General features: G+C 38.1%; 1 protein-coding gene across 1 annotated transcript in view; it reads left to right on the top strand.

Moving 5' to 3' along the window:
• Positions 1-12,880, top strand: part of pcdh15b (protocadherin-related 15b) — a 216,475-nt gene that overhangs the window by 20,387 nt on the left and 183,208 nt on the right. The window contains exons 3-4 of the mRNA XM_016495480.1: positions 10,252-10,266; positions 10,613-10,678. Of these exons, the coding sequence (XP_016350966.1) occupies positions 10,252-10,266; positions 10,613-10,678 (81 nt within the window). The remainder of the gene's footprint in view (positions 1-10,251; positions 10,267-10,612; positions 10,679-12,880) is intronic.

The raw sequence follows: 12,880 nt of genomic DNA, 5'->3' as shown, positions 1-12,880 counted from the left end.
CTGGGGGGTAATTGCTGCTCTCCCTGCTCTCGTCCATGCTAAGCTGCATGGATGCGCAGGGAGTACTTGCCCAGAACAGAACCATACCGCCAATCCAAACTGTATGCTAATTGTCAATCATCTTTGACGATAGTGGTCCTGACAGAAGTAAAGTTTCTCGGGGGAATGCAATACTTTTGCTAGAAAACCCAAATATTTTGCGAGAGAATGCTTATGTTTTGCGAGAGAATGCAAATGTTTCTTGGGGGAATGCAATATGTTTCTGAAAGAACGCAAATGTTCTGCGAGAGAATGCAAAGTTGCTTGGAGGAATGCAATACTTTTATGAGAGAATGGGAAAGCATTTTTCCTCCTATCTCATTTTTTGATGTTTCAGATGATAAAAAGGTGACGTACATTATGAAAAATAAGATAGATCTCAAAGCTTTTGCTCCTTGGTGTAGCTGAACTGAAATGGAGCTGCATTCCAATAGACACCAAAACTCATTCAGCTTGATGGCAGCTTTAGAATCAGGCAAAACCAAAAGTGAGGATCATTTACTGTCATTCCAAGAGCAGACTCTACTTTTTCCTGACTTTATCTCTTAAAGGATCTCTCACTCCCCTGAGGTTCCTGTCCATTGCAAGAAGGTCTAGAGAGAGCTGTTTCTAAGCATTCCCGTTCATCTCGATGGCAGTAGCTCAGCTGGTATATTATTGAAAAGTATATGCCTAAATTTACTTTGAGAAAAATGCTTTTTAGAGCAGGTTAGTTGCAGGTGCTAACAGGACCATGCTAAGTAGCTCAATCTTGACCTTTTGGTCCACTATGTTTTGATTCTATTAGCTTTTGCATGTTCTCTGGTGGATTCTTATCCTTGCGGACTTGAACTGAACAGCTGACACCTCCCATATTGCAGTGTTCAAGAATACCATTAGAGTAACAGACTAAAGTTGATAGCGGAGTTGGCCTCATGCGCTCTATTCTCACTTGAACCATGACCACTAGAGTTCGGCAGTCCAGCTTCCCAAGCGCTTGCTCTCTCTCGCCCCCGAAGATTCAGATGTGCCCGCTCTGTTCAGGGACATGGTTCAGCCAGAGTAGGTCAGCTAGGCATGGTGTCCACTGAATGCTAACTAAGGACAAGGCCGAGATTCATTCCAAGAAATATAATCTCATCCATTTTTCATCAGGCTATACGAATTCGCAGCTCAGACATGCCTCATTGCAAAACATTTCAGTGGTCATTAGAATTGCAATAATGTTTCCCTTCAGGGATGCCACACGGTGCGAGTCAACATGCTTATATTGTATCAGGTCAGAGCTGTTCATAATGCATAATATGATGCAGACCCATTGGAGTTGGTGATGAGAGATTTTTCGATGCAAAAGAGGTCAGTCTTTATATAGCCACTTAAAAGTAATTTAAAGTAAATTTGGCTTGTGGTTTAAAGTTATGGGATACGTAATGAGTAAAAACCAGTTCATTATTGTACGTGTGCATTCCCTCCATATCGTCCTTCCAATCAGTGCGTCCTGCATTGCAGTAAAACCCAGAATGGTTTCAATTAAAATTTGAAAACACTTATAAAAACTTTGGTACTTTCCCATTCAAAACAAATTAAAGTGATTGGAAGTTTTTGCTGAGTGTGGTTATCTTCACACTTACTTTCTGCCGAGAGCTGTGACTTAAGCACAAGGGCAGATTGATGTATAGGAGACATGAAAAGGGACGATCAGCAGACAGTACTGAATGGCTCCCCGTGGAGACATCAATCCCACTCAGAAGGTAGAAGTTGAGAACTTTGACCTTAGCTGTGATGGATGTGTCCCGCCTGACAAGCAGCCATGTGCTGCAATGTGTTGACGTGGATGTCATTCCCGCATTGCACTGTCCTTTTATTGTTCTAGATATTCTTCAGAAACCCTGGGGCAGTAAAACCATATACCAGAGAAACTCAAATTCCACAGCTCAGGGGCCACTTTTAGAAAATGCAGGGTAAAAATAAAATAAATAATACTCAATGGTCTGTCTGACTTTGTCTATCTGTTTGTCTGTCTTGTCTGTCTGTCTGTCTGTTTCAAAAATGCTGTAAGTGGTCTGTCACTATTAACAAATCACTGATGACAGTATTTGCGTATCCTAATGCTTTACAATTATTAAAAAGGGAATATGAATTGTGAAACATTTTGTAAAATAATCTGATTACACAACCACTTAAATGTCATTTAAATATACTGTAAGTTTTTTTGCAGCCCAAGGAAGCAAAGTAGTGCGGCATAACTAAACTAGACCGCTCACTTTGTGAATTACAATACCGTGAGTTCAATAAATGTTCGATATAATGTTTATGCACCAAAAACGGAAATAAACAGCACTACTCATTTGAACCGCACCACACAGAGCATATATCCGCTCTGCTCAAAGTTCAAACAGCAGCGCAGCGCAAACTTACTAGAGCAGATGAGTTTACTCGCTGATAAGTCTCGTTCACGCGACCACTAAACAGCACTGTTAACAGTATGAAGTGCTTGAATTCAGAAGAGAACACAAATGACTCTCTGATTTAAACTAGTTTAAAGCCAGATGAATCAGTGCTGACAGGAGAAACTCTGTGCACAACGAGGCAGTCAGAAGGGTTTTCAATCTACAAATCGCCATCGTTTACCATAGATTTACTGTATTAACACTAACTGCACCATGGTATTGTGACAGAAATGTGGGATATTTATTATATTATTAATGTAGACATGTATTAAATGTATAATAGGAGTAATGGAATATAATTAAATTTTTTTTTTTGATTAAGCTATAGCATTTGTGCATTAACTTACTAGAGCAGATGAGTTTACTCGCTGATAAGTCTCGTTCACGCGACCACTAAACAGCACTGTTAACAGTATGAAGTGCTTGAATTCAGAAGAGAACACAAATGACTCTCTGATTTAAACTAGTTTAAAGCCAGATGAATCAGTGCTGACAGGAGAAACTCTGTGCACAACGAGGCAGTCAGAAGGGTTTTCAATCTACAAATCGCCATCGTTTACCATAGATTTACTGTATTAACACTAACTGCACCATGGTATTGTGACAGAAATGTGGGATATTTATTATATTATTACTGTAGACATGTATTAAATGTATAATAGGAGTAATGGAATATAATAAAATTATTTTTTTTTGATTAAGCTATAGCATTTGTGCATTTATACTAAATGTATTTAGACTACTGTTTTTCATACAAACACCTAGAAACAATATAGTTACCACGGTATTGAGGTGCTATATGTGTGGTTTTAACTGTGGTTATCATGATCTAAATGTATACTACTATGGAAGATCAATGGTTCATTTTAATAAGACTCAAAACAGACAGATTAATTAAATTTCACATTATAAAAAATGAGGTTGTTGCAATTTTTATTATTTTATTGTGCATTTCTAAGAGGCAAAAAAATAATATTATTAATAATTGCAGCCTGCAGTGCAAACTGTGCTGAAGACACACGTCATCAAAATTATGATAATTTTTCATATCAGTGATTAATATGATATATATTTTTTTTTTGTTGTCATATCGCCCAGTCCTGCTTGGTCAGAACTAATTTGAAAAAGAACTCTACTGCATAGAATATTTTTTCAGAAATTTAAAGTATTTTCAATTTAAAGTGTTTTGGTTTGCATTTTTTTTGGACAAAAATGACAGAAGCAGTTTATTCTTCCCCAAAAAAAGAAAAAGAAAATTGTTGTTAATTGTTGATAATTTGCAATGCATGCTATCTGAGCTAGATGTACAGTAATTAGAGTATCATGTTAGCTTCTCTAAGATGTTTCTTCAAAGAAAACCATTCCCTTCATTAAAAACCATTCCACCCAGGGGGTGTCACGTAACATGTATGATCATCAATGAGATGATTCAGTCAGCAAAGAGTTGTTAAGTACTGTAATCACAGCTTCAGTAATTATTACAAAGCCGTCAGATCAGAGCAGTCTCAAATGCTTCATGGAAGCTGTTAGGCTTCATGCATGTGCTAATGCAATAATGATTATTTGAGTATCAAACACACACAAAATTGAACGAAAGCCTACACAACACTTATTACACCTAAACCAATGTTTTTGTCCCACTTATCCAGAGGTTATCACTCCTCTCTCTCTTGGTTTCTCCCCTCTCTCCCCCAGCGAACATCTATTCAGCTGTTCAACCCTTGTTCTGTCCATCATCTGGCGACTCAATCCTCCTCTCTGCACCACTTTCGTTAAGGATTTCTCCATCCTACACAGGAAGTCAGACAAAGCTTCCCCGGGGAATTGACGTAAGAGGCGAAAGGCAAAGTATAGATCCTCCCCTGACTCAGAGGTTCCAAATGTGTTTTCTAACGCTTCAAGATATTGAGAAGCACTGGCCTCAGGACTTGAAAATCGAACAGCTTTGATAATGTCAAGGGCTGGCCCTTTCACGTTTTTCCTTCTCAGAACACTCACATTCCTCAGTCATTAATCTGGCCTGTTCTATCCAGTTTTCTAGACTTTCCTCTCCAGTCGGTATTGGAACAGTGCCAGAAAAGATACGTAGTCGTCGATAAGCATTAGTTTCACCTGATGGTTTTGTTGTCTTCTCCAGAAGTTCACCCACGGCACGTATAATGGACTCAGGGGAACTGGAACTCTGTGGAGAGAATGAGGCCTGTATATCAGTCATAGACTTTCCCTCATCAATTAAGAACTTTGACAATTTCTTGGAAAACTCAGAGGCTGAAGCATCGACAGGTGCCACTACAACTTTCCATGACTCTTCTCCATCTGGCCGCAGCAGTTCAGCTGGAATACGGGCAGGGTCGATGACCTCACGACACTCACAAAGCACCAAGAGGGTACCAGGGCTTGGCCCCAATTTTGAGAACAACGTATACTGTTCTGTGTCAGCTGCGTCACGCCGGATCTGTTTCCTACATTGTTGTGATTTGATCTGAACGACATACGCAGAACAACATATGCTGTTTACGTCCGGCGGATACTCTCCAAAATGGCTACATGCGGAGGAGATGAATTTGCATAACACATTTTCCATCGTTTTTCAAACAATTCATTCGAAGCAGTTCTAAGATTCATTCTCTATCAAATCCTCCTTTCCCTGAGCCTACCCTGCTCTGATTGGTCAGATGGCCCAGTCTGTTGTGATTGGTCTAATGCATACAGCGCATGTTGGAAACAAAACGCCCATTGCCATAGTTCTGTATTTCTAATGCTCAATAGAAAGTATAACATCTGTAAACATCATTTATCATTAGAGATGTAACGATTCACTCAACTCACGATTCGATTAGATTCACTATACTGATTTCACGATTCGATTTTCTCACGATGTTTTCTAAATAAAATTAGATTTAAGACAAATTATAAATGACAAGGTGTCCTTTTATTATTGCTTGGACAAAATGCTGCACATGTCTTTGTTAAACAAAAATATGTAAAAAAAACTAAACTAAATTGACATTTTAAAACAAACCCTAAATCTAAACAAATAATTAAGACAAAAAATATTTTCATATAAACAAAGGCTATGCCTGAGTCATGGTTTTCCTTTGCTCAATATAAAAAGGGGCCCCACAGCCATGAAACTTTAATGGCGACACAAGATAGTTGGTCTTTCCTTTGATACCCTGCTCACCATCATAGGCCCAGTTGCTAAGAGAGACCGCCTTGGTTTAATGTGTCAGCACTTCTGATGTTACGTAAAGCCACACAGATGCTATCAATCTATAATTCATGAGTGGCAGGCCAGAGACGTGCCATGGAGACGCAAGCAAAGATGAAAACGGTCGTCATCGCAACACAGAAAACTGATCCGGGGAACTTTTACTGTAGACTTGACCTTCATTTGCTCTTCAAACTATAGAGTGGGGGAACTAGAGTAGCGCTTGTTGTTTGTCATTTCTCCGATCACAAATGCAGACATGGTTTTATTTTTACGCGGCGCGATGCACACAACGCGCAAAAAGACAGTATAAGTCATTATAATCCGTAATTATGTCCCCACTGGGTGCAACAAATGCCTCGTTTATAATGGGTTTTTTAATGTTTTTGTCTCGTCGCTCCATCACAGTATGGTGAGGGGCGTAACATTTCCGTCACACGCTTGAGGTATTCGGCCAATCACAACGCACTGGATAGCTGGCCAATCAGAGCACACCTCGCTTTCCAGACCGATGAGCTTTGTAAAAATCGATGCGTTTCAGAAAGGCGGGGCATAGATAGAGGAGAAACAATAGTGTACAGTATGTGGAAAATAATGTTTTTTAACCTAAAAACCGCATAAACACATTTCATTACACCAAATACACAAAATAATGTTCTTTTTAGCAACATCATATGACCCCTTTAAAATAGTTTTTATTTTTCTATTTTCCATTTTCATTTTAATTTTAGTTAAAGTTTTAATATTTTTGTATGCTTTTGTTTTTGACATATTTATTTTTTGTAGATTCTATTAATTTTATTTTAATTATTTTAGTACATCAAGTTTCAACTAAAGTAGATAAAGTGCCCCTATTATGCCATTTTTAAGGTTCCTAATATTGTTTTTGGAGTCTCCTACAATAGGTTTACATGCATGCAAGGTCAAAATATGCATTTATTATCACCTCATTTTCCATCGTTTTTCAAACAATTCATTCGAAGCAGTTCTAAGATTCATTCTCTATCAAATCCTCCTTTCCCTGAGCCTACCCTGCTCTGATTGGTCAGATGGCCCAGTCTGTTGTGATTGGTCTAATGCATACAGCGCATGTTGGAAACAAAACGCCCATTGCCATAGTTCTGTATTTCTAATGCTCAATAGAAAGTATAACATCTGTAAACATCATTTATCATTAGAGATGTAACGATTCACTCAACTCACGATTCGATTAGATTCACTATACTGATTTCACGATTCGATTTTCTCACGATGTTTTCTAAATAAAATTAGATTTAAGACAAATTATAAATGACAAGGTGTCCTTTTATTATTGCTTGGACAAAATGCTGCACATGTCTTTGTTAAACAAAAATATGTAAAAAAAACTAAACTAAATTGACATTTTAAAACAAACCCTAAATCTAAACAAATAATTAAGACAAAAAATATTTTCATATAAACAAAGGCTATGCCTGAGTCATGGTTTTCCTTTGCTCAATATAAAAAGGGGCCCCACAGCCATGAAACTTTAATGGCGACACAAGATAGTTGGTCTTTCCTTTGATACCCTGCTCACCATCATAGGCCCAGTTGCTAAGAGAGACCGCCTTGGTTTAATGTGTCAGCACTTCTGATGTTACGTAAAGCCACACAGATGCTATCAATCTATAATTCATGAGTGGCAGGCCAGAGACGTGCCATGGAGACGCAAGCAAAGATGAAAACGGTCGTCATCGCAACACAGAAAACTGATCCGGGGAACTTTTACTGTAGACTTGACCTTCATTTGCTCTTCAAACTATAGAGTGGGGGAACTATGACGTCAGAATCCGGAAGAGTAATTCACTGCGGGTTCCTTCAAAATTTTCCTATGGGGTTTTTCAATTAATGAGTAAAATAAAGCTTGCGGTAAGCATAACTTGACGATACTTTTACGTTTTGTTCTACAACGCAAATTACACGCATCCATACCCAAAACCCAAATTTTGAAGGATTTATGTTCATTTTTGAAAACGTATGTTTTTAATAGGCAACGAGATAAGAACGTTTGGGCTGTAAGTGTGTGCAGTTTACATTGTAGAACAAAACATAAAAGTATCGTCAAGTTATGTTTACCGCAAGCTTTATTTTACTCATTAATTGAAAAACCCCATAGGAAAATCTCGAAGGAACCCACGGCGAATTACACTTCTGGATTCTGACGTCATAGTTCCCCCACTCTATTAACCTTTGCGTAACGGGACAATACATTTTCTACTTGTCCTCACTTTGTGTAGCGCCCTCAAAGAAAGCCCATTTTGATCATAATCACTGATCTGTGTTGCAGAATTCATGGTGTCGATTTTGTATGATTTATATTCTACTGTCGTCTTCTCATAACTTGCCATTAATTTCAGGATAAAGGTACGCAGGGAGAAGAGACCGGCGGAGAAAAGCCAGTGGGTTGATACCGGATTCCTCCTGCTAACAACAGCAACCACTGGCAGTCGTAGATCTCGTCTTGCGTACCATGAAGGAGCATGTTAATCAAATCAGTCACTCAAGGACAGCAGCGCGTTCACTGTCTCATTGCTTGCCAGTGTAAATCAAGAGAGCAGATAGTCAGTTCCTGCAATGCTGGGCTAAAATAGAGCGCAAAATGCAGGTCTACGTTAAAGCTAAAACAAGTATTAGTTGGATTGTGTTTGACTGTCATTTGAATTTAGAGTAAATCGTTAAGGTTAGGGTTTGGAATAGGTGTATATTTTCAGCCAGTTGATTTTCATCAGGGTTTGAAGAACATTGTTATAATTTTCCTGTGCTTGTGCACATTTTGTAAGTTTCTCTTATCACTTCTATTCGACCCTGCGAAGTGGATATTCACAGGATATTCCACCATGATTCCAGTTTGAAGGGATTGTATATGTTCCATTCAAAGAGCATTAAAGTGTGCGAGACGTGAATTGAAATTGTATTTATTTACAGTTGTATATTATGTCACACTTTACACTTCTCTAGTAAGTTTTGTCTGTGTGTGAAGACGCTACAGGCAGGAAAGTAGCGCAATTCAGTGAATGAATGTTTCCGAAGTGAAGTAAACTTCAACATATTTCCCGTGCTCAGGGAATAGGGAGCAGTGAACACTGTGTAGGGACAGTGTCCATTGGAACACAGTTCATGCATGGAGCTCTCTTATAACGAGCTGGTGATTTGAATAAGGTGTGTTAAATTTTGAGAGACATGCAAAATATGCAGAGCGGTGGGTCACGAGGACTGGAATTGAGAGGGTTAGGGCTGAGGTTAGGATTTCAAAATGATCATAATATCCATCAAATATTTAGACTTAAGTTAAGTGAAGGCATGTACTGTTTAGGGATATGTTTTTTTTGACAGGAGTGCTGTACCAGGACCAAAAAAAGCAAACAAACAAAAAGATATAGATATGGGTAAATTTTTTCTTAATTGGCAAAATCATGGACACTTTGATGTCCAGTTGCTTTGTAACCATGATTTTGCCAAGTAGGACATTCATGGATCAACATTTTTGGTGGTATTGGATTAAAATAGTGTACAACCAGTGGGAATCGAGATTGAAATGTTTGAAAATATGTCTTTAAAAAGTTTGGCTGGCTAGTGTGAAGTGCAGTGTCATGTGGCCAAGTATGGTGACCCATACTCGGAATTAGTGCTCTGCATTTATCCCATCCAAAGTGCACACACACACACCCGGAGCAGTGGGCAGCCTTTTTTGCTGCGGCGCCCGGGAAGCAGTTGGGGGTTCGGTGCCTTGCTCAAGGGCACCTCAGTCGTGGTATTGAAGGTGGGAGAGAGCGCTGTACATTCACTCCCCCCACCTACAATCCCTGCCGGTACGAGACTCGAACCCGCAACCTTTGGGTTACGAGTCCGACTCTCTAACCATTAGGCCACGACTTATTAATTTATATTCTGCACTGTAATTATAATTTGCATGAAGCAAAATAAAAGTTGATGTTATTTTACTGCCACTAATGTTTCTTTCAGCTGGAAACTGCAGTGAATTATATGTATACGTAAGTTTTTGCAAAAATGTGGGTAGAGGAACATTGTTTCACAGAGCCCATGTTGATTTTAAGGGTTGTTAATTGTTAGGAGTGGGTTTAGGATTCTATTTGTTTGACACAAATGTTATCCAAAACTGTTTGTGGTCTGCTTACTTTAATTTAGCCTAAAGCAATGTCCTCATTTCTTTCAACCAGTCAGTTTTCAGGGTTAAGTTAGGGTAACTGATCGTTTCCCTTTGATTTTAATGGTAGTTAATGGTTAAAGATAGACCTAGAACTTTATTCGTTTGACCAGAATGTTCTTTCAGCAACATTTCCTACTTTGCAAAATCATGATCATTTTCAGGACCACCAGAAAATAAATGTACTCGAGTGAACACCACTTGCTAGTAACACTGCTTGTCTTCTGAATTTCTCCATGTATATGTCTCTTTCTCTTTGGTTATTTATATTACGAGCATCGGTGGAAAATTTTATTTTGTGCTTCTTTTTTCTTCTGTCTCTCCCCACCTCTCTGTCACTCTATCGTTCTCCTGCTCTCTGCCGATGACACTATCCGTGACTCCAGACTGGCAGTATGAGGGTAAGACGATGTATCTTATCTTTCTTTTCCTCTTTTGTTCTCTCATCGGGCATGAGAGCACAACTCTATTAACCCTTCACAACCCCAGTGGTAACAGCTCTCTCTATACACATAAAGAAGTCATTTTGTAAATCTCTCTTTGACTTGTGGTCCCCCGGTCCCGGTAGTGGGTAGGTTACAGTACGCGTAGATCCATTTTTATGTGCAGATTGTGTGACTTAATATGAGCTGAAATTGAAATGTCTTGTTTAGTATGAGTTACGCTGCGGTCTAGACTTGATGAAATTCTGATGTCTCTTTTTTTCTCTTCCTTTTTTCCCATTCATTCTGTGTCCTTGTTTTACAGAGTGCAAGCTCTCCAGAACAGGCCCGCCTGCAACCATTGTAGCCATAGATGAGGAGAGTCCTAATGGTAGGTCTACATTGTTCGTTTCTTTTCTTTTGTATCTGCATTTCATTAAACTAAAATGAAGGACAGTCGTTTTGAAAGAGCGTGGTCAGAATTCAGAACAGCACTTGAGTTTAATCATGAAATTCAAGTCTGCCAATTTTTGGTTTAGCTCAGATTAACTGTTTAAGAATCTGAGGTGGACCGTTCACTAAAAATGAATTGTTCCCGCTCAATGCTCATTTACTGCCATGGTTTTTGTTGTTTTGGTGCTGATTAACTTCCACCAATCAGGTAACGGCATAAACATGTCCATAAAATATGTTGCAATTCCCAATCATGCGAATATGTTGTGAGAGTTTGGTTGTGGAGGATTCTAGTTCAGAAGCTTTTGATTCGATTTGATTGTGATTTTGATATATTTTGATTCATTTATGATTCATTTGAGTATATTCAGTTCAAGTTGTGTTGATAACAAATGGAACTGACTTGATCTAAATAATGACATGATTGTCTTGTGTAAACCTGCTTTTTAGCTGAATTGAATTTGTTCATGATTCATGAATTTTGCAACGTCGATACTGTTATTGAACTGAAATGAATTTTGAATGACTTGAGCTGAATAATGACACTGTTGATTTCAGTAGAGCTGCTTATTGCTCATTTGAACTCGTTTTATGATGAATGAACTTCACACAGTTATTTGATCTGAACTGAACCAACACTGAACTGACTGGAGCCAAATAGTGACATGAATTGTGTATTTTGGAATTGCCTAATTTTTTAAGTTTGCATCATTTATTTTGTTACTGTACTGTTTAATACTGTGAAGCTGCTTTGAAGCAATCTCTATTTTCCAGTATTGCTAAGTAGCGTACTGTACTATACAGAACTTGAATATTGATTCAGTAGCTTCTCTGACATATTTAGTGAGTTCAGTGAAGACTTCGACAGACTGAACTGTAACTCCTGTGTTTGAGTGTTTTTAAATGATTGGTCTTGAGATGAAGGACTTGATCAAAAGAATAGTTTTTGTGTTTGAATCAGACTACACTGGTTGTGCTGTATGTTTCGGATTCACTAAAAATAACTGGTTCATTAGAGTCAATTGTTGAGAATCAGACTAAATTGGAAACGCAAGGATAAAAAGATGTGTTTTCTTGCCATCATTTTATAGTAATGATCTTAATTTACATTTAAAAGAGGCGTGTTTGTGCTCAATGACAAATGGCTTACTGTACTGTGAGTATGTAAATTGGTGTTTCAGATCAGTCATTATGTGGTTAAACTGGACTGTGGGTAGCTAGTTAATAAGAGGTAGATTGAAATACAGCGTACAAAAGTGCCGCAGCTCTCCTGTGTGATTTCCCTCATTGTGTGCTAATTGACAGTGATGGATGTGAACAGATTTGTTCAAATCCATTGGAGAACATTTGTGGACAAAACGGTGTGTATGTTGCACTGATGAAAGCAATTTTTGTTCTTCACACTTACCTTAGACCTCCCATGGCACACCTCACCAGGGCGCAGATGCACAGATGGTGTACAGTACGCTGCTACTTTGATGGGCCTTTCAAGTATTGTCATTCCATCCTCTCTTCATCTGCTCTCTGTATCTGTGTGCTCAAATATTGAGGGGCTATAAGAAGGCTTCAGTAGAAGACTGAGAGCTGCATTTGCCTTTGAACTAGGGCTGCACGATTATGACAAAAATCATAACTGTCGATTATTTCCTTGAAATTGTAATTGCGATGATTAATTACGATTATGACAATTTACATTGAATGATGTTTATACCATTGTTTGATGCACCTTCCCTTGAAATTGTAATTGCGATTATTAATTACGATTATCACAATTTACATTGAATGATGTTTATACCATTGATTGATGCAATTGCATCAATAAACAAGCTGAAAACACTAACTGAAAAACCTTTAGTGCTTTTATATAGTATTAAGCCTCAAATATCAAATATACATCGGATTGGTTTCTTCTTTAAATTATAAAAAAAAGTAAAAATATGAATGATATTATAATGTTATACTAAAACTAAAATTAAAACAATGAAAAAAACCTTAAGATAACATGTAGAAAGAAAAAAACGCATCTTAAGCACACAGAAAAACATAAGTGGACTTTGAACGATTAATTGCCACTTTGAACAATTACGTAATTGTGGCATCCATAATTGTAATCGCGATTAGAAGTTTAATTAATTGTGCA

The sequence above is a fragment of the Sinocyclocheilus anshuiensis genome, unplaced genomic scaffold, assembly GCF_001515605.1.
Source record: "Sinocyclocheilus anshuiensis isolate Anshui unplaced genomic scaffold, SAMN03320099.WGS_v1.1 scaffold466, whole genome shotgun sequence".
Taxonomy (NCBI): domain Eukaryota; kingdom Metazoa; phylum Chordata; class Actinopteri; order Cypriniformes; family Cyprinidae; genus Sinocyclocheilus; species Sinocyclocheilus anshuiensis.
This window is presented reverse-complemented; position numbering and strand designations above follow the sequence as displayed.